The 22,628-nt window shown below is 47.4% G+C and overlaps 1 protein-coding gene across 1 annotated transcript in view; it reads right to left on the bottom strand.

Moving 5' to 3' along the window:
- The window catches only part of LOC117509708 (histone-lysine N-methyltransferase SETD1B-A-like), a 105,948-nt gene that overhangs the window by 7,751 nt on the left and 75,569 nt on the right, over nt 1-22,628 (bottom strand). Inside the window, exon 20 of the mRNA XM_034169427.1 lies at nt 13,550-13,687. Coding sequence (XP_034025318.1) covers nt 13,550-13,687 — 138 coding nt within the window. The remainder of the gene's footprint in view (nt 1-13,549; nt 13,688-22,628) is intronic.

Raw genomic sequence — 22,628 nt, 5'->3', positions numbered from 1 at the left:
TCACCCAGCCGGTCTGCTTTCCCGGCTGCTCGGGATCTGCTAGGGGACAGCTAACGGCGGCTAAGCTACCTTGGTCCGCACCGACTACAGGGGCCTGGCTAGCTGTAGGATTTTCCAAGGTGTGGAGCCGAGTCTCCAATTCGCCCAGCCTGGCCTCCAAAGCTACGAACAAGCTACACTTATTACAAGTACCGTTACTGCTAAAGGAGGCAGAGGAATAACTACACATTTCACACCCAGAGCAGAAAAGTGCAGGAGAGACAGGAGAAGCCGCCATGCTAAACCGGCTAAGAGATAATAGCTGCTGCTTATCTGAAAAGCTGTAGACCCACATGGGATGGGAAAAAAGATTTCTAAATAAAAGAAAATTTTACTTCTATATCTGCTGTCAAATTTTATCAGGCATAATATTGTAGAAAAATGTTTATGCTAAATGGAGACTTTCAGCCGATGCCACTCGTGATCGAGTCTCGCTGTTGCAGGGAAATTTCTGCAGTCCTGACAGAGATGCAACGTGGTGGTGAAAAAAATGTGTCACACAGCTGGCGAGTTTCTCGATTGTGTGTTTGGATGCAGATGTCCTCAGAGTGGCACACTATGCCTACATGATGCTCCACAGTACGAGTCAGCACATGAAATAGAAAGTTTCATTTACATGGTTTATAGAAAAAAGTAAAAAATATTCAAATACAAAAAGAATTAACTGTTGTTTTGAACATAAATCCATGCTATTTTTTTTTTTTGCAGAAAGTATCATCATATCGCATATCGGCAATTTGTTTGGTTGTGCTGGGGACACTTGGGAAGGTACAGAAGGTTGCCACTGCCAGCTTGTGTTGTATTCAAAATAAGGAGGACTTTTCCATCGCCATCAGCCGACTACACTGGCTTCCAGTTTCCTCCTCTGGAGTGAGGGGTCGGGCTCATCGGTGGTACCCGGTCTGCTTGACAGCATCAGCCTCAGCTTTGTCCGTTCACGTTGGCTGCTCAGTGGAGGAGGATCATTGGTGGGGATTTCTGGTCGGTTTGGTGTTTTGCAGATCTGAAGAACCTCTTTTGCTGTCGCTCATATAGACTGAATAAAATGTTTTTTAACAAATTGTAAAACACTTCTCATTGTGAAATTGTATTTTTATTCATTTTATCATACTATATAAAATATACAAATAACAATCCGTATTTTTTTTTTTTCATTTTCCACATATCACATGTTGGATCTGTGGCTAACTTTCTCACTGTGAATCCTCCTCTTTTCCACTAAGGCTGGTCATACACTGTACGATATTTTCAATCATTGTACTTGGCTCCAGCTCAAACTGTGCGACAAAACTGCAGGGTTTAAAAGTTCAGAGTGCACGATTCATGGTCTCACACTGTACGGCCCGATGCTCTGATGCGATCTGACTGCTCACACTGTACGTTCAAAAACCATGTCGGAAGCTTTTTTTTCTTTAAAAAAAATTATTTCATGCCTATCAGCACGCAGTGAGTGAAATCAGGTGGGGGGAGACTGAACGTATATGCACGCTCGCGCACACACAGCAGACAGCAACATGATCCATGAGAGGAGGGTAAAAAAAGAAAATATAAACATTCATAACAGGTGTTGCTACTTACACTGTTGTATAAATAAACTATATTTCATACGGAGTCATACAGCTGCACAAGGTGCAGCAACTTATCCTCATCTGTTGTAAATCCTGCTGTTGTCTGCTGTGTGTGTGCGCGCGCATATACGTTCAGTCTCACTGTGCGCGCTGACAGGCATGAACTTTAATATGATATTAGGTTATTGCGAGGGAACGCAATAAAAAAAACAAAAGACTTTACATGAGATCACTGTTTGCTCTCTCCGGTGTTTGCTCACGCACAGTGCGCGAGGTAATCAGCGCGTAGATGCCTGTAGTGCTGCTTCAACAGCGCGGAACCCTCACGAGCCACGATGGCCGACAAAAATATCAAACAGGTTTGATTTTCATCCGACCATACGATTCCTGATCAGCAGGTGGTCATGAGATGTTAAACGCAGCTCGTAACTCCATGTAGACTGCACGATGCAGGACGCATGATTAAGCTGAAACTCGGCGCGATCCAAAAAATTCTCGCACAAGTGAAAAATCGGCTGAAAAAGGGCCAAAACTCGCACAGTGTAAGCCCAGCTTAAGGAAAGTATATTTCCTTGGTCTCTCTTGCTTTGTCTGCTTTTGTTGTCTCCCTGTATTTTCATTCAAATGAAGGGTTGCCAGCAAAGTCCTAAAACAGAAGTTAAAACAAAATTAATAATAAAAAAAAGCTTATATACATCACAAAATGCTGTTTGAAAGTTAGGGTGTTATTGAAATAACATAGATGTTGTGAAAGTGTAGGTACACGGACCCACAACAGGGGGCGCAATGAACGGACAATGGAAAAAGGTAAGAACAAGTTTTACTGTTGTGAAATTAGCACAACTGATACAATAATTCACAATTTGGAGGTGTAAGCCGAAATCTGCTGGTGTCTTGTGGGCAGGCCCGAAGGTAGGAGACGTCCGTCCTAGTCGAACCGGAACCACCCAGATTTCCTCTGCCACCGAAACCCAGAAGTACTGGAACCGCCAAGTCCCGAATTCCCAGGTGGCCACTGCCTTCGCTCGTCGGATCCGGTACTGCTGGCGGGAAAGAACACAAACACACAGGTTGGGATGCGACCGCACCCAGTAGATGAGAGGGGCAAGCCGCCTCCACCTCTTGTCACAATAAGCAGGAAGGTGAGTACTTATCCGATCACTCGGCTTTCGGTAGTCAGCTGTCCTGAAAGGTTTAACAAGTATTATAGGATTATACTTAAATAAGCTGCAGAGAAGATTACCTTAGGCTCAAGGCGATATCTCGGCACTGAGGTGGAGACGCTGTCCTGCTGATATACCTCCGTCCTGAGTGCAGTCAGCTGTGTCCAGTAATGGGTGACAGCTGTCACCCTGGCAGCCTTCGTCGGCGGCAGCGCCCTCTGGTGCCTGGAGCCCGCACTCCAGGCAGGGCGCCCTCTGGTGGTGGTGGGCCAGCAGTACCTCCTCTTCAGCGGCCCACACAACAGGACCCCCCCCTCAACGGGCGCCTCCTGGCGCACGACCGGGCTTGTCCGGATGGCGTCGGTAGAAGTCGGCCAGGAGGGCCGGGTCCAGGATGAAGCCCTTCTTCACCCAGGAGCGCTCCTCGGGGCCGTACCCCTCCCAGTCCACCAGGTACTGAAAACCCCGGCCCATTCGACGGACATCGAGGAGCCGGCGCACGGTCCAAGCCGGTTCCCCGTCGATGATCCGGGCAGGAGGTGGTGCCGGACCCGGGGTGCAGAGGGGTGAGGTGTGATGGGGTTTTATCCGGGAGACGTGAAACACTGGGTGAATCCGCAGGGAGGCCGGAAGCTGAAGCCTCACTGCGGCGGGATTGATGACTTTGAGGACCTTGAAGGGACCGATGTATCGTTCTTGGAGCTTGGGGGAGTCCACTTGAAGGGGAATGTCCTTGGTGGACAACCACACTTCCTGCCCAGGACGATACGTGGGAGCCGGGGCCCGTCGCCGGTCTGCATGTTTCTTCGCCCTCGTCCGGGCCTTCAACAAAGCAGAGCGGGCAGCACGCCACACCCGACGGCACTTCCGTAGGTGGGCCTGGACCGAGGGCACACCGACCTCTCCCTCGACCACCGGAAACAAGGGGGGCTGATACCCCAAGCACACCTCAAACGGGGAGAGGCCGGTGGCTGATGACACTTGGCTGTTGTGGGCGTACTCGATCCAGGCCAGGTGGGTACTCCAGGCCGTCGGGTGCGCGGCTGTCACACAGCGTAGTGTCTGCTCCAATTCTTGGTTGGCCCGCTCTGCTTGCCCGTTGGTCTGGGGGTGGTACCCGGACGAAAGGCTGACCGAGGCCCCCAGTTCCCGGCAGAAGCTCCTCCAGACATGTGAGGTGAACTGGGGACCGCGATCGGAGACGATGTCTGATGGTATGCCATGCAGACGGACGACGTGGTGGACCAGGAGGTCCGCTATCTCCTGGGCCGTAGGGAGCTTCGGGAGGGCCACGAAGTGGGCCGCCTTGGAGAAACGGTCCACTATCGTGAAGACGACGGTGTTTCCCTGGGACGGCGGGAGACCCGTGACGAAGTCCAGGCCGATGTGGGACCAGGGGCGATGAGGCACGGGCAGTGGCTGTAGCTGCCCTGAGGTCTTCTGGTGATTGGCCTTGCCCCTGGCGCAGGTGGTACAAGCCTGGACGTAGTCCCGGACGTCGGTCTCCAGGGATGCCCACCAGAAGCGTTGCCGGACGACTGCCACGGTCCTTCGCACCCCTGGGTGACAGGAGAGCTTAGAACCGTGACAGAAGTCTAGGACTGCGGCCCTGGCCTCTGGTGGGACGTATAGTTTGTTCTTTGGTCCGTTTCCGGGGTCCGGGACACGGGTCAGGGCCTCCCGGACGGTCTTCTCCACGTCCCAGGTGAGGGCGGCCACGATAGCGGACTCCGGGATGATGGGATCCGGGGGATCCGACGGTTCCGTTCTGACCTCCTCTTCGTGCACCCGGGACAATGCATCCGATCGCTGGTTCTTGGTCCCGGGGCGGTAGGTAATCCGGAAGTCAAAACGGCCAAAGAACAATGACCAGCGGGCTTGCCTGGGGTTCAGACGCTTAGCGGTCCTGATGTACTCCAGGTTCCGATGGTCAGTGAAAACCGTGAATGGCACGGCTGTTCCCTCCAACAGATGTCTCCACTCTTCGAGGGCCTCTTTCACAGCAAGGAGTTCCCGATTGCCGACGTCATAATTCCGTTCAGCGGGGGTCAACCTGCGAGAAAAATAGGCACACGGGTGAAGGACCTTATCGGTCTTCCCGCTCTGGGAGAGCACCGCTCCTATCCCTGAGTCCGAGGCATCCACTTCAACCACTAACTGGCGGCTAGGATCGGGCTGCACCAGAACTGGTGCAGACGAGAAGCGCCGTTTCAACTCCTTGAACGCGGCCTCGCACCGGTCCGACCAGGTGAAGGGAACTTTTGGAGAGGTCAGGGCTGTCAGGGGGCTAACTACCTGACTGTAGCCCTTAATGAACCTCCTGTAGAAATTAGCGAAGCCGAGGAACTGTTGCAGCTTCCTACGGCTAGTGGGTTGGGGCCAATCTCTCACCGCCGCAACCTTGGCCGGATCCGGGGCGACGGAGTTAGAGGAGATGATAAACCCCAGGAAGGACAAAGAAGTGCGGTGGAACTCACACTTCTCGCCCTTCACAAACAGACGGTTCTCCAACAACCGCTGCAGGACCTGACGGACATGCCGGACATGAGTCTCAGGATCCGGGGAAAAGATGAGTATATCGTCTAGATATACGAAGACGAACCGGTGCAGGAAGTCCCGCAAGACATCGTTTACCAACGCTTGGAAGGTCGCGGGAGCATTAGTGAGACCGAACGGCATGACCAGGTACTCAAAATGACCTAAGGGGGTGTTAAATGCCGTCTTCCATTCGTCTCCCTTCCGAATCCGAACCAAATGATACGCATTCCTAAGATCCAGCTTGGTGAAAATCTTGGCTCCATGCAAGGGGGTGAACACTGAATCCAACAAGGGCAACGGGTATCGGTTGCGAACCGTGATCTCGTTCAACCCCCTGTAATCAATGCATGGACGAAGTCCGCCATCTTTTTTACCCACAAAAAAGAAACCTGCGCCCATCGGTGAGGTGGAATTCCGGATCAACCCGGCGGCTAATGAGTCCCGGATGTAGGTCTCCATTGATTCGCGTTCCGGCCGTGAGAGGTTGTACAGCCTACTGGACGGGAACTCACTGCCTGGAACCAAATCAATGGCACAATCGTACGGGCGGTGGGGAGGAAGCGTGAGAGCCAGATCCTTGCTGAACACGTCAGCGAGGTCATGGTACTCCGCTGGCACCGCCTTCAGATTGGGCGGGACTCGGACCTCCTCCTTAGCTTGGGAGCCGGGAGGAACCGAGGAACCGAGACACTCCCGATGGCAGGTTTCGCTCCACTGCACCACTACCCCGGACGGCCAATCAATCCGGGGATTGTGCTTAAGCATCCATGGAAACCCTAAAACCACACGGGAGGTGGCCTGAGTCACGAAGAACTCGATCACCTCCCGGTGGTTACCTGACACCACCAGGGTTACTGGAGGTGTCTTGTGTGTGATTGGTGGGAGTAGGGAGCCATCTAGTGCTCGAACCTGCACAGGCGAGGTAAGAGCCACCAGAGGGAGCCCTATCTCCCTGGCCCATCTGCTGTCAAGCAGATTCCCCTCAGAGCCCGTGTCCACCAGTGCTGGGGCCTTCAGGGTTGAATCCTCATACAGGATTGTGACTGGGAGTCGTGTAGCAATGTGGGTGTGTCCCACGTGAATGTTTTGGCCCACCCCTGGCCCAGTCTCTAAGGGCGGGCGTTTGGCGTTTGACCGCTCGGGGCAGTCTCTCACATGGTGCTCTATTGAACCACAAACAAGACACGCTCCGTGGGTCCATCTCCTCTGTGCATCTGGTGCCCTAAATGTTGCCCTACTCGTGTCCCTAGCTTCGTCAGTAGGGGGAGCTGTGACCCCACGGAGCGCAGGAACAGAGGAGCGTGGGGAGGGCGGAGCTCGATCGGACCCGGAAGGGAGAGGGACGACGCGTGCCTGGCCACGCCCTTCGCCTCGTTCCCGGCGGCGTTCTTCTAACCGGTTGTCGAGTCGTATGACTAGATCAATGAGCCCATCCAAATCCCGTGGTTCGTCCTTAGCCACCAGGTGTTCTTTTAGGACCAGAGACAGTCCGTTTACAAAGGCAGCGCGGAGGGCAGTGCTATTCCAGCCGGATCTCGCTGCCGCGATGCGGAAGGCGACTGCATAGGCAGCTGCGCTCCGACGCCCCTGTCGTATGGACAGTAGTGCGGTTGAAGCGGACTCTCCTCTGTTGGGATGATCGAATACCGTTCTGAGCTCCCGTACAAACCCATCGTATGTATGAAGGAGCCGTGAGCTCTGCTCCCAGAGCGCTGTAGCCCAAGCGCGTGCCTCCCCGCGAAGCAGATTTATCACATAAGCTACTTTGCTAGCATCAGTCGCGTACATTACGGGACGCTGTGCGAAGACGAGCGAACACTGCATCAGAAAATCCGCGCACGTCTCCACACAGCCTCCGTACGGTTCTGGAGGGCTTATGTATGCTTCTGGGGACGGAGGGAGGGACCGTTGAACGACCAGTGGAACGTTACTTTCACGCGCAGGGTCCTCGGGAGGGAGAGCCGCAGCGGCGCCCGAAGGGCGTGCCTCCACTTGTGCGGCGAGAGCCTCCACCCTGCGGTTTAGGAGAACGTGTTGCTCGGTCATTAAATCGATCCGAGAGGTGAAAGCGGTGAGTATCCGCTGCAACTCACCGATTACCCCTCCCGAGGCCTCCACCGCGCCTTGGTCTTCCATTGGCCGTTCAACAGCCAGTTGACGCCCCTCGGGATCCATGACGCTGGCCGAGATATCCTGTTGTGAAAGTGTAGGTACACGGACCCACAACAGGGGGCGCAATGAACGGACAATGGAAAAAGGTAAGAACAAGTTTTACTGTTGTGAAATTAGCACAACTGATACAATAATTCACAATTTGGAGGTGTAAGCCGAAATCTGCTGGTGTCTTGTGGGCAGGCCCGAAGGTAGGAGACGTCCGTCCTAGTCGAACCGGAACCACCCAGATTTCCTCTGCCACCGAAACCCAGAAGTACTGGAACCGCCAAGTCCCGAATTCCCAGGTGGCCACTGCCTTCGCTCGTCGGATCCGGTACTGCTGGCGGGAAAGAACACAAACACACAGGTTGGGATGCGACCGCACCCAGTAGATGAGAGGGGCAAGCCGCCTCCACCTCTTGTCACAATAAGCAGGAAGGTGAGTACTTATCCGATCACTCGGCTTTCGGTAGTCAGCTGTCCTGAAAGGTTTAACAAGTATTATAGGATTATACTTAAATAAGCTGCAGAGAAGATTACCTTAGGCTCAAGGCGATATCTCGGCACTGAGGTGGAGACGCTGTCCTGCTGATATACCTCCGTCCTGAGTGCAGTCAGCTGTGTCCAGTAATGGGTGACAGCTGTCACCCTGGCAGCCTTCGTCGGCGGCAGCGCCCTCTGGTGCCTGGAGCCCGCACTCCAGGCAGGGCGCCCTCTGGTGGTGGTGGGCCAGCAGTACCTCCTCTTCAGCGGCCCACACAACAATAGACAACTTACCTGCAAAGCTGACCCTGATACGAGAAGGAGACTCGATCACGAGTGGCATCAGCTGACTGTGTTCACATGAGCACCTGAAAAAAACAGAACATTGACATTTTTGTTTTCCAAATATACATATGCATGTAAACTGAACAGCTTGTTTTTTGTTCAGACGTCTGTTCATTCAAAGTAGATTAGATGTGATACAATTTATGATTACAGATGTTCTGTATGTGTATTTTAGACAGGAAAGTCTCTATTTAGCATAAACATTTTTCTACAATATTATGCTTGATAAAATTTGACAACAGATATAGAAGTAAAATTTTGTTTTATTTAGAAATCTTTTTCCCCATCCCATGTGGGTCTACAGCTTTTCAGATAAAGATTTGCAATCATTTGCTTTGAATAAAAATTGAATAATTAGCAATCACAAGAAACTGACATAAATAATTAAATATATACAGAATGTACAGAAACTTTATTTTCAGTGATTTTAGAACAAACTCCTGAATTTAAGCACGCTGTGCTGCTGAAATAATTTTTTCATACACAAACACACCGTGCCAGGAATAAATGATCATTTATAAAAAAAAGGTGGTGAGCGAACAAACCATTCTGTTTTATAAGCGCCTTCGTTGTTGTTGTCATCCCCTGACAGCTGCGCGTCACATCCTCGTCTTCTGTCACGTTCAGCTGGAATATACACGGTTTGGAGCAGCTGATTATTTTTACTGTGGCTTCCTTTCATCAGAAACTTCATCTTCTTCAAAAACAATCGATATGTCACTTAAATCTTCGCACTATGCCTTCGCTGTCCGTGTCTGCCGTATTGGTAAACAGAGCTGCGCTGCGACACATTTACTCGAATGACGTCACATCTGTCGCAGCCAAAAAGTAGGTCAACTCAGAGGCGGTAAATACAAATTCTCAGATGGGTAACGAAACGTCTAAATCCTTGTTCAGTGTAATTTTATGGTAAAAAAAAAAAACAAAGACAATATGTGGAAAAAGCTTTTTTTATTCTTCAAGAATATGTAAAAACGTCATGGCGTTGCAGGGACACTTTAAGTGTTCCATCTGCCAAACAAAAGGGTTCTGCAAACCCGTAGAAACGCAAACCAAGCCAGACATAACAGTTCTGATGTGCACTGCACCATGCAGTACCGACCTGAACCACTTGGTGGAATTTGACTCTGGAGGGCAGTAAAACAAGTGGCACTGGGCGATGGCAACACATCACATTTACGAGGTCTGTCCAAAAAGTATCGGCCCTTTTTATTTTTTGCAAAAACCATATGGATTTGAATCACGTGCGATTGCATCAGCCAACCTTGAACCTTCGCGCGCATGCGTGAGTTTTTTCACGCCTGTCGGTTGCGTCATTCGCCTGTGAGCAGGCTTTGTGTGAGCACTGGTCCACCCCTCTCGTCGTTTTTTTATTGCGAATAAATGTATGAATGATTTGGAGCTTTGCTGCATCAGTTTTTTTCCAGAAACTGTGAGAGACCTCCAGGTGGACACCGTTCGGAAAACATGGCTTTCAGGGACGATTTTATGGGGATTACACAGATTAAGGAGTGATCCAGACAGTTTAAAGACCACCCACAACTGCTGAGAGCGCGCCGCGCTCTGAACGCCGATCGACAGGCTCAAACCCCGCTGGAACAACCAGATCATTTCCACACCGACAGGTGTGAAAAAACTCACGCATGCGCACAAAGGTTCAAGCTTGGCTGATGCAATCACACGTGATTCAAATCCATATGGTTTTTGAAAAAAATAAAAAGGTCTGATACTTTTTGGACAGACCTCGTACTTCTTCAATGAAACAATAAAATCAATTTTATTGTTGATCTGTACTTCAGTGATTGATCAGCAGCCAACCTGCATGTGAACTCAGCATGTTCTACCTACAGGCCACATTTCCAGCAACTGACATTTGTCTTTCTGGATTTATTGAAGATGAAAGATTCTTTACTCACTGACCGACTCACTCAGATTTTGCTCCTCAATAGTGTATATCAGATCAGGTCTGGGAGCATAAACCCACAGGTGCCACGCGTAGCTGCACCCACCACGCCATGGAACCACTCTGGGTCGTGGCTGGGAACCATTCAAACAGATACCTGGTCCATCCTAACCTCATGAAAGTAACCATCTATCTAACGCAACCAGGTGAAATGTGGGCGTGTCCTCGGCCTTCTCTTCTGTGACCTGAATCGTACACAGAGAAACGCACCATGTCGCCAATATGTTGTAGCTAGAGCTGCGAAGATTAATCAATTAATAATGAAATATTAAATTAATCAACAACTATTTTGATAATCAGTCATTTTGAATCATTTCAAAAAAATCTAAATTCTCTGATTCTCATTTTCTGAGTTATTTTGCTTGTTTCTTTATTCCTATCTGGCAGCTAAATATATATCTCTGGGTTGTGGTCAAAACAAGATATTCAAAGATATGGTCAACATTTTTGGGACCAAACAACTAACTGATTGATGAGTTGATTATTTTCTTAGGAAAACAGTGGTTTGCTGCATCCCTTGTTGTTCCCTCAGTGATACTCCTCATCTGAGTCTCCTTAAGTAGCTGTTTGTTTGACACAAAGTCATTCTCATGATACTCAAGAATCCTCTGGAGAGACTGGATACCACAGACATCCGGTCTTTGACCCAGCACACTGCTTACTGTCAAAGTCAAAAACCCTACAGTAAGACACAAAGCACCTGGACCTTCATTCTCCAGCAAACATATCAGCATCAACAACACCTTTGACCAGTGACGTCTTGACTCAGTCAGCTCTTTCCAGTTGTCTCTCGATCTCAAACGCTGAGGACACGGGGACATGAACGTCACTGTCAAAATAAGTCTGAAGCTTTGACTGCACACAGATACGTCCCTTATGAACACCAGGATTCAATGGAGATTCCGCTCCCACTACACACAGCACTTACAGTACCGGTCTATGTTCAGGCCCTTTCACACATAGTGCAAAGTTTGGACGAAGTGCACACTTAGTGCGCATGACGCAGAAATTATGTGCAAACCGTGTAAAGTCGTCCCTGCTTCCAGCATCTCGTACACCTGTTGTTACAACTATTTGCACACACAAGCGCCTGAAAGACAGAGTGTGCGCTGTGTAAACCCATCACACGCTCTCGCGGCAGGTGTCGGCCATATTCCAGGTGACACACACAAACATCTATCACTGCTCGCATGGCACTTAGAAAATGTGTGGCCAGTCGCACTCTTCACACAACAACTGACTGCAGACAATCACCTTCGTACTTGCAGAGAATTTTGTCTAAGTCCCACATGAGTGTGGCTTTGGTCTGTGCGCTGAGATGACAGAAGGTGTGTCCTCCCACTGAAGAGGCTGTGGAAATCAGTGGATCTGGACATTCCAGCTGGACACCACGTACTGTGTTTGGACGGACATGGACAAACAACTGCCCATTGTGATGCGCGTGTGTCTGTTTGCTGTTATCAAGTGGACATAAATAAAAACATATATCACTGTGGCAACATGCTGCAATGAGCGAGTGTACGAACACACAGCAGGCGATCTCACTGTCACATTACCCACATGCGCTCTGTTCCACATGACGTGGTGTCCTGTGGCACATTGTCCACAAGACACGTGTGTGCGGCCAGCTGGAGTTGCCCCGTTTTTTTCTCCAGCAGAGGTGGACATGAATGACACGAGTGAACTGCTTCGCATTCATGTCATTTCATGACTGGATGTCAGTGACCATGGGTCATCTACAGAGGAACAGACAGATCATATTTGTATTGTTTGCTTGGTAAATGCAGTGTTTTTATATGGTGTGTGATTTTAATTTTTTTTGTAATACTTCCATGTCCTTCCTGATATAAGGCAGATTCCCGCAGCTTTCAAAGTTCAGTGACAGTTCAATCACAGCTCCGTAGCTCAGTGGTAAAGTCTCTGACTGGCAATTAAAGCTTTTGGACGGCACGGGTTCGCGTACAGTGGGTCGTTTTTTTTTTTTTTTCTTCTTCTTAAGCGGCGCGATGTGGTCCCACAGGTACCGGCTGTTTTTTTTTATATTTTCTCCACATGAGCGGTGCAATGTGCCACAGTTGGCACTGTGTGTTCCTGCCTGAAAGACACTGGCGCATGCACGAACTCTCGCACTGGGTTCGTGCACGCCTGCCCATCGGCATGATGTTTTGTGGTGCGCTAATTTTGAACTGTTTCGCGCTGTTTCGCTGTTTTCATCCATACGCTGTCCAAACTTGGCACTATGTGTGCGAAGTTTGCAGGTGAGGATCCTGTGAGTTCCCAGGATACCCCAGATATCAGCACAGTCAACCACCTCAAACACTTTGTCAAAATCAACTTTGGGTGCAAACAAGCACTGCCAATATTCATGTACTGCATTTAACTAGTACCAGCAGAGCTGGGGTGCACTCGATGGCTGACTTCTTGAGTGTGAATCCAGACTCTTCCAGATGCTGACTGACAAGTAACTGGGACTGAATCCTGTCAAGAATAATAATTCCAAGCACCTTTGCCAGCACAGAGAGCAGTGTGATACCCCTGCAGTGAAACACGCCACACAAGCTCCTTTTGTTGGACAAGTCCTTTGTTCCAGTCCATAGGGATGATGATACCTGCCACCCAGACTGAAAGAAATATTGTTTCAAATGCCAGGAGAACAGCATATCTGCCGGTCTGAAGGAGCTCAGCTCCAGTACCACAGATTCCTGAAGGTTTCCCTGCCCTCAGCTGTTTCACAGCCGTTGTGATCTCACCAACATTTGCTGATAGACAGTCGAGTGCAAAATCAGCCACAACAACCATGACACTGGAGATGTCTAAAATCATAGCAGGAGGATCAGACTTATACAACTCAAAGTATGGGAGGAGATGTAAGTTTGGAGGAACAAAGTGCTTTGGTTCCTCTGGAACCGGGCCAAGGGTGACTAGACCACAGACCTGATCACAGTTACCTCTAACAACCTCCTTGTTCACTCTGAGGGACATCACGGCCCACTTTCTTAGATCCCTATGCAGCCTGTCAGTTCCATCAAGCTGTGCACTACAGGTCCACTGGATGATTTTCACAGTGCTTTTGGGTGTGAAAAACCTCTTCTGTTGGACACCAGCAACTACAATAACTACAATAACCCCAGAAACTTTCTGTGTCTGGTTCCCACAATGCATTTTGGCTCACCAGTTGTGTCTGCGAGTCTTCCAGCCAACCTCAGTCTTACTACAAAAAGCTGAAAATGGACATTAAAAATTAAAGCTTAAATGAACACATTCTAGTTCTTTACTTCCAACTAGCTCTTACTCACGTTACAGCTGTGGTTGATAAACCTGGCTAAGTTCCCACATGTCGTGGCATCAATGATGTGGTCCTGGTCCACCCGGAACATGTAGCTGCAGCCAATTCCCTCCTTTATGTATCGATTCTCACGCTCATCTGCAATCACCTGTGCAGGAAAAGAACAGATTCACTTATTTGGTGCTGCGAGTTATAGGTTCCACCACCTCAAGGAACTGCTTTGAACTGGCAATCACCCAGGTGAAGAGTTGGTATGTCATTATCTCCCAAAAGTCTATCTGCTGTAACCAGGTGTTTCATGGGTGTTCTCGTACCCTTTTTCGTGATGTTATCACAAAATAATTTTGTGATTCCGTCACCTAAATTTTGTTAACAGTATCACAAACTAATAGATTCAATCACTTTTCATGATGCCATCATGAACTGGCGTGAGATCAGGGTGCTGTAACCTCCATGTCAGTTCTCCTGTTCTCTTCACTCTTTATACTAATAACTGTACAAATAACTACTGCAATAACTTTGTTTTTAAATTTTCTGATGATACAGCTATTTTGAGCCTACTGCACAAAGATTCAAGTCCAACAAAGTACTTCCTTGAAGTGAAACACTTTGTGCAGTGGTGTGATGACAACCACTTGGTTTTAAATGTCAATAAAACCAAGGAAATGATTCTGGATCCAAGGACTGTTGGGGACCATACTCCTGTGGTCATACATGGTATTCCCATTGACCAGGTCAACTCATACAAGTACTTGGGGCTGCACATAGACAATACCTTCAGCTGGACTGCACATGTGGACAGTTTGTGCTCCCGATTCCATCAAAGACTTTATTTCCTTCGTAGACTTCGTTTGTATGGAGTCAATCAGAAAATTATGTTGTTGTTTTACCAGGCAGTGTTAGAGAGCCTAGTTAGGTATGGCATGACTGCCTGGTACGGCAATCTTTCTGTACAATTTAAAACGAAACTTAACAGACAAATTGATGATGCAATGAAGATAATCGGAAAGAAACAATATCAGTCCCTCAGTTCACTCTATGAAGAGTCTGTTTTGAAAGCAGCTCAGAGGATACTGATGGATTCAGTTCATGTTCTTCACGCAGAGTACACTCTCCTTCCTTCTGGGAGAAGGTACAGAGTTCCTCGGAGTAGACTGAATAGATTTAAAAATTCATTTGTCCCCATGTCTATTAAATTGTTAAACAATAATGTTTAAAATTGGAATTATGCAATATTTATGGTGTTTCTCCTGACTCCTGTCATGTTAATTTGTTATGGATGTGGTTGTGTTTTTATCTGTATTGTTTGTTTTCTCTTTTCTTGTAAGGCACCTAGCATGAGTCCAAGACAAATTTCCCTGAGGGGACAATAAAGTGTATCGTATCGTATCGTATGTGCAAACAACCTATTAGCAATAGCGTGGAGTTAACTAGTGCACGTACAGAATTCATTCAAATGAAGATCATTAACAGAACAATGAAAGAAAGCTAGAATTTGTACTTGTGACAAAACATATACAGTAAAACTCGCCTAAACCGTCATTGTATAAACCAAACATTTACACTCACTGGACAAAAGAAAAAGTCCCAATGCTTTTGTATGGTTTTATGTAATAAATGGATAAACATGGAATAAACGGATTCCATGTACAGTAGTGTTCAGCATAATAGTAGTGCTATGTGACTAAAAAGATTAATCCAGGTTTTGAGTATATTTCTTCTTGTTACATGGGAAACAAGGTACCAGTAGATTCAGTAGATTCTCACAAATCCAACAAGACCAAGCATTCATGATATGCACACTCTTAAGGCTATGAAATTGGGCTATTAGTAAAAAAAAAGTAGAAAAGGGGGTGTTCACAATAATAGTAGTGTGGCATTCAGTCAGTGAGTTCATCAATTTTGTGGAACAAACAGGTGTGAATCAGGTGTCCACTATTTAAGGACGAAGCCAGCACCTGTTGAACATGCTTTTCTCTTTGAAAGCCTGAGGAAAATGGGACGTTCAAGACATTGTTCAGAAGAACAGCGTAGTTTAATTAAAAAGTTGATTGGAGAGGAGAAAACTTATATGCAGGTGCAAAAAATTATAGGCTGTTCATCTACAATGATCTCCAATGCTTTAAAATGGACAAAAAAAAAAAAACAGAGAAGCGTGGAAGAAAACGGAAAACAACCATCAAAATGGATAGAAGAATAACCAGAATGGCAAAGGCTCACCCATTGATCAGCTCCAGGATGATCAAAGACAGTCTGAAGTTACCTGTAAGTGCTGTGACAGTTAGAAGACGCCTGTGTGAAGCTAATTTATTTGCAAGAATCCCCCACAAAGTCCCTCTGTTAAATAAAAGACAGAAGAGGTTACAATTTGCCAAAGAACACATCAACTGGCCTAAAGAGAAATGGAGGAATATTTTGTGTACTGATGAGAGTAAAATTGTTCTTTTTGGGTCCAAGGGCCGCAGACAGTTTGTGAGACGACCCCCAAACTCTGAATTTAAGCCACAGTTCACAGTGAAGACAGTGAAACATGGTGGTGCAAGCATCATGATATGGGCATGTTTCTCCTACTATGGCGTTGGGCCTATATATCACATACCAGGTATCATGGATCAGTTTGGATATGTCAAAATACTTGAAGAGGTCATGTTGCCTTATGCTGAAGAGGACATGCCCTTGAAATGGGTGTTTCAACAAGACAATGACCCCAAGTACACTAGTAAACAAGCAAAATCTTGGTTCCAAACCAACAAAATTAATGCCTCGCAGATGTGAAGAAATCATGAAAAACTGTGGTTATACAACTAAATACTAGTTTAGTGAGTCACAGGATTGCTAAAAAAGCAGTTTGAACATAATAGTTTTGAGTTTGTAGCGTCAACAGCAGATGCTACTATTATTGTGAACACCCCCTTTTCTACTTTTTTACTAATAGCCCAATTTCATAGCCTTAAGAGTGTGCATATCATGAAGGCTTGGTCTTGTTGGATTAGTGAGAATCTACTGAATCTACTGGTACCTTGTTTCCCATGTAACAATAAGAAATATACTCGAACCCTGGATTAATCTTTTTACTCACATAGCACTACTATTATTCTGAACACTACTGTATATAACAGATTACGTATAACGGATTTTCGCTCACATCAGACAAAACGTCCCGTCCAATTGCAATGCATTTCTATTAAAAAGTTCAGCACTGACACTCACTGGGTACTGGGTGTTTTTTTTTTAATCATGCTCAGACCCAGCGCCTAAATGAGGGAGGGTGTAATTCTATCAGACTCGATAGGCTGGACAGGCTGGACACAAATACAGAACGCAGGAACACAGCTCAGTGGAGTAAAAACGTTTATTAGATGAACAGGGTGGGGTCGGTACACAGAAAGGCAGTCCAAGCAGAGCAACAGTATCAAAAGCATCAGGCAAAAAGGCGTGGCCGAAGTACACAAGCAGGTAGTCAAAAAAACGATGAGGCAAACAGAGCAAGGCAAGAGATAAAAAACTGAGCTGGAAGGAAGGCACAAGGCACATCGATCGGACAAAGAACAGAAGCAAACTGTGAGGCTTATAAAGCACCCAGGTGATTAACTGCAAACCAAGAACAGTCGTGTGGAGAAGCTCCCAGAACCGGGGTGTGGCCAGACAGCGAGACACCCGCCACCAAGAGCCAAGAGAGGAAGGCAAGATAAAACAGGACAGAGAAAACCCAAGCAGAAATACAGAGCGAGAGACAGAGCAAGAGACAGACAGAAAAAAAACAAAAAAAACAACCCGACAATCCAAGAACCTGACAAATTCAAGGCCGGTGATTATTAACAAAATGCTGCTTGCTGCCTGCACTGTAATATGGTGTGAAGTTTCACACATATCTCTGGGTGTGACGAACCAAACCACTTTAGATCACAGCCCTCTATGGGGCTGCGAACCTGCGCACCTGTTAAATGACAGAGACCACAAGAGCTGTGATTATGGTCACTTATATGTTTTCACTCCATCATCTCATAATAGTTTTTGCAGTGCACCCGCTGACTGCATTTCGATCATGGCTCAAATAACTTCACAACATGGAGTCAAAAAAGACACTTAAATGACCCACAATGACCCATTGGTTTGGAGGTTGATGACTGTATAAAGAAGTGAAGCTCACTGAGGGACAAATTAATCCAGAAAAAGATGCTGTTCCTGGTATAAACTGCATAAGGAAGCGACGTGGAACTTTAAAAGGGTCACAAACACATCAACGTCATTGCATGGCCAAGGAGTTAGAGTTGAAGAAGCATAAATCAGGGTTTAGGATTTTAACTTCCAATTCTGCAGCAGACTTGACCAAATGTAATCTTTTTAATGCACATAATGACTGGCGCTTATTTAAGGCAGGTTAAGACAGTTTAGACAGTCAAAGTCAGCTTTATAGCATATTTGACAATAAAGCTGACTTTGACTTTGACCGACTTTGACCCGGTCATTAAATGAGGCAGGTCCTTGTTCAAGGTCAAGTGCTGGGGATTCCCCATACATTATTGTTCAGCACCTCCTGGATGCAACTAATGTTACACAAAACGGATTTCGATTATAACGGACAAAATTCGCTGGTCCACCTGAATCCATTATATGTGAGTTTTACTGTAATTTAATTCCTTCATCTAACTTGCTGCCTGGGCATTTCATCGCCCTGCAAATGCGATGAACATCGGTAAATGTTAAATTCTGGAAACTCTTGCAGGCAGCGGGTGCAGAACATTATCCTTGTTGCATCTAGCGTTCTTGTTTCAGAGTGGACCATTTTTACACATTGCCTCTGAACACTTTTAAGTTGAGAATCCCTAAACTTTTCCAAAAGATGCTGTGACATCACTACAGTGCCTTTTCATGCTGTGTTAACCTGTAAGCAGCGGCAAACGTAAAACCAGGTGTTCCATTGTATTCAATTCAAGGTTGATGGAAAAATCCCACCACATCTGGGTGTGAGCGCGGCAGGCACTCACCATGATGGCACGTGTTATTAGAAGTTAAAAAATTTTCAACTTCAAGGACAAATTGGATGTTGTTTTATCTTTAAAAAGGAGGCAAATGGACAGCAAGAGATAATTTATTTAAAGTGCAGAGAGTCACCAGTTTTAAACAGGTAAAAGTGGATACAAAATTTAAACTTTTTACACTGGCATCAGAGCCAGGGTTTCCTTTTTTAATATGATGCTGTGCAAACCACTAAAACACATTTTATCTTTCAATTAAGTTATCACTTCTGCCTCTTGTTAATGGCAAAAGAGTTCTTTCACTGATGGCATGAAGTACTTTATTTGTGGCTTAGAATGCTGCACTTGATACCACCTTGACCACCTTGATGTAGATTTAGATGTACCTTAGTATACACTGGTAGAGTTCCACCTTATATTTTTTAATGTATAATAGAAGATATACCTTACTGAATTTTCATATAACATTATAAGTAAAAATGCTAAATAAAAGATATAAAATTCTTCTAAAAGTTGGGACGTTTGGGTATAACTCTCATAACACTCATGATTGAGTACAAAAGGAGCATCTCCAAAAGCAAAGATGGGGTGAAGATCACCACTTTGTGAACAACTGCATGAAAAAAATAGTCCAACAGTTTAAGAACAATGTCTATGATGGACTTGAACTTGGCTAACACCCTCCTCTCAGCCACCTCCTCCAGAGAGTCCAGAGGACAACCCAGGACAGAGCTGGACTTCCTGACCAGCTTGTTCAGTGTCTTTCTCTCCTGCTCTGTGCTGCCCGGGGCCCAACAGACGACAGCATAGAGGAGAGTGTAGCCCAGGCTTCATAAATGATAGTAAAGTAGTAAAGAGAGAGGGAAATAGTTTAAAAAGAGGAGTGGCAGTCAATTTTTCAGTTATATGAATGTGTGAGTGATAGCTGTCATTTATAGGGTTAACTCCATTTCCCTAAGCAGAGGGGGCGTCGCAGCCTGACGACACAGCCGACTGCATTTTGGTGAGCGCGGCACGCAGAGAGAGAGAGAGAGAGAGAGAGAGAGAGAGAGAGAGAGACGCAGCAAGACAGACCACACTGACTGGGCACGTGCATGTGAGAGCGGCCCTGCTGAAAGTCATCCATAAGTTAAAACTGAGGAAAAACCGGTTCAAAATTGCAGTAGGTCGAACTTACGGAGTTTTGGTTGATGCTAACTGCTCGGCGGTAAGTCCATTGTATGTCTTGTGTCGAGTAAACGTGGGTTAGCCGTGGCTAATATTAGCTGCTAAGTGTTAATGTAGTGCCTCGTGGGTGTTAGCCGCTAAGCTAGTTCTGACTGTGAATCATATACACCTGTGCTAACTGAGCTAACAGTTGAGCCATTGGAGTAACTCAGGCAAAATGTTAAATGTTAAGCCATCGTGTGTGTGCACGTGTGTGCGTTCATGGAGCCTCGGTGTAAATGTGCGTGTGTGTGGGGAAAAAAAAAGGGATAAAATTCATGTTGCTTCATCAGTTTTTGGAGTAGTTGATGATGGAGCATTTGACTTAAGTTATCTGTGAGAAGTTATAAACTGTAGTGAAGTGAAACCTGTGAAGGAAGAAAAAAGGAAATTGTATTTTATTTTCCATTTAATTATCTTTATGAGTTTTTGGATTATATAGGTCATATTGTTATCAACTGTTTTAACTATGAATTTGTGGCCTTGAGTAGTTGAACTTTACTGAGCCAAGTGAATGTGACCTGATTCACAGCTCAGGTTTTTGAGAGATCTTACGACTGATGCTGAGAGCGGACGTCAGTGTACCAGGAGTCAGCTTCAGAGGAAAAAAGGATTTGTAGCCAGCAGTTAGCCACTAGACCAGTTCAGTAAATAATACTGTGTCATACTGTTCCTGTTAATGACCCAGAATATATATTTCTTGAAAAAAATCAGTTTTGGGTGAGTGTGTTTAATGTTGATGATCCCACTTGGGCTTCGTGAGCGACCGTCTAAAAATTCTGATAGCTGGTCCAAACTGGAAACGGATATTGAACCATATCATTACCGGTAACTCCATCAGGCAAAGAAGGGTTACAAGAGCAGAGGCTACGACAGAGTCATAGAAGGTCTTAAGCAGAGGCCTGCTCACTCCAAAGGATCTCAGTCATCCTCAGGAGGTGGAGGTGACTCTGGCCTTTCTTGTACAGGGCGTCGGTGTTGTGAGTCCAGTGCAGTTTGCTGTGGAGGTGAACACCCAGGAATTTGAAACTGTCCACAGTCTCTATGTCCTCCCCCTGAATGTTCACCAGTGGTTGAGGTGGTGGATTCCTCCTGAAGTCGATCACCATCTCCTTCGTCTTACTGGTGTTGAGACACAAGTGGTTGCGCTCACACCAGTCCACGAAGTCTGTGATGACCGACTGGAGCTGGAGTACCGGTCGGACATGCTCAGACACGTGAACCACAATGGCGGAGTCATCAGAGAACTTCTGGAGGTGGTAGCTGTCCATATTGTAGGTGAAGTCCGAGGTGTAGAGGGTGAAGAGGAAAGGTGAGAGGACGGTGCCCTGAGGGGCCCCGATGCTGCACCTTACCACCTCAGACTGACAGCCACGCAGCCGCACGTACTGTGGGCGGTCAGTGAGGTAGTCGATGGTCCAGGTGGCGAGATGTCCATCCACACCTGCGTCCTCCAGCTTCCCCCGCAGCAGCACCGGTCTTATGGTGTTGAAAGCACTGGAGAAATCAAAGTACATGACTCTCACAGCGCGCCCGCCAGTCTCCAGGTGGGTGAGCACTCGCTGCAGTAGGTAGATGACAGTGTCATCGACCCCGATGTTGGGCCTGTAGGCGAACTGCAGCGGGTCCAGGATGTCGCTCACCATGGTGTGGAGGTGAGACAGGACGAGCCGTTCCATGGCCTTCATGAGGTGGGAGGTCAGAGCAACTGGTCTGTAGTGGGCTGGTTCCTTGGCGTGCAGTGTTTTGGGAACTGGGACCACACAGGAGGTCTTCCACAAGGTGGGGACCACCCCCAGGCTGAGGCTCATGTTGAATATGTGGCTGAGGACCTTACAGAGCTCATCTGCACAGGTCCTCGGCAGCCTCGGGAAGATCCCATCAGGTCCTGCTCTGCTTCAGCCGCAGGAGCTGGCCTGTCACCTCGATTGGAGTTACAGTGAGGGGGGATCAAATCCGGAGGCAGTCTTGAGGCATCTCCACATGTCTCTGACATTGTTCCGGGCCAGCTACTCCTCCATCTTCCCTCCATACACCTTCTTGGCTGCACGGATCTTCCACTGGAGCTCCTGTTGGACTCTATGCTGTTTCTCTGTCTCCCGAGTTGAAAGCCCTCTTCTTCCGGTTCATCAGGACCTTCAGCTCGGGGGTCACCCAGGGGTGGTTGTTGGGAAAGCACCGTACCCTCCGGGTAGGCACAGTGCTCTCCACAAGAAGTTCATGTAGTCAGGCTGTGGGTCAGGCCGTTGATGTCTTCACCATAAGAGTTTTGAAACATCCTCCAGTCTGTGTTTCTGAAACAGTCCCTCAGCCTCTCAGTGGCCTCTACAGTCCAGTTTCACTGACCTTTTACGTAGTGGTTCTCTTCTCACCCTGGGTGTGTATTGGGGGAGCAGATAGACGAGACTATGGTCCGAGCATCCCAGCGGGGGGAGGGGGGATGGAGGTGTAAGTGTCCTCCACATTAGCGTAAAAAAGGTCCAGTATTCTATTGTCCCTGGTTTTACACATGACGTACTGGGTGAACGTGGGGAGGGTGGCGGAGAGGGAGGAGGTGGTTAAAGTCCTCGGCGATGAGGAGGAGGGAGCGGGGGTGCTGTGTCTGCAGCCGCGTGACTGTGCTGTGGATCTGCTCACAGGCAGCGGCGGCGTCTACAGAGGGAGGAATATACTCGCAGAGCGTAATCACACTTCCAAACTCCCGTGGGAGATAGTACGGGCCTCATGCTCACCGCGAGTAGCTCCAAGTCCAAGGAGCAGATCTAATCTTTCACGTGAACATGAGCTGCGTTGCACCATCTCTCACTCACATAAACAGCGAGCCCCCCTCCTCTTTTTTCCGCTCTCCGCCAGTGTCCTGTCCGCACGGATGAGTGTGAAGCCGTCCATGTTAATGACCGAATC

This window comes from Thalassophryne amazonica, chromosome 5 (genome assembly GCF_902500255.1).
Source record: "Thalassophryne amazonica chromosome 5, fThaAma1.1, whole genome shotgun sequence".
In the NCBI taxonomy this organism is placed as follows: domain Eukaryota; kingdom Metazoa; phylum Chordata; class Actinopteri; order Batrachoidiformes; family Batrachoididae; genus Thalassophryne; species Thalassophryne amazonica.
The sequence above is the reverse complement of the archived record's forward strand: the minus strand, read 5'-3'. Positions and strand labels throughout refer to the sequence as shown.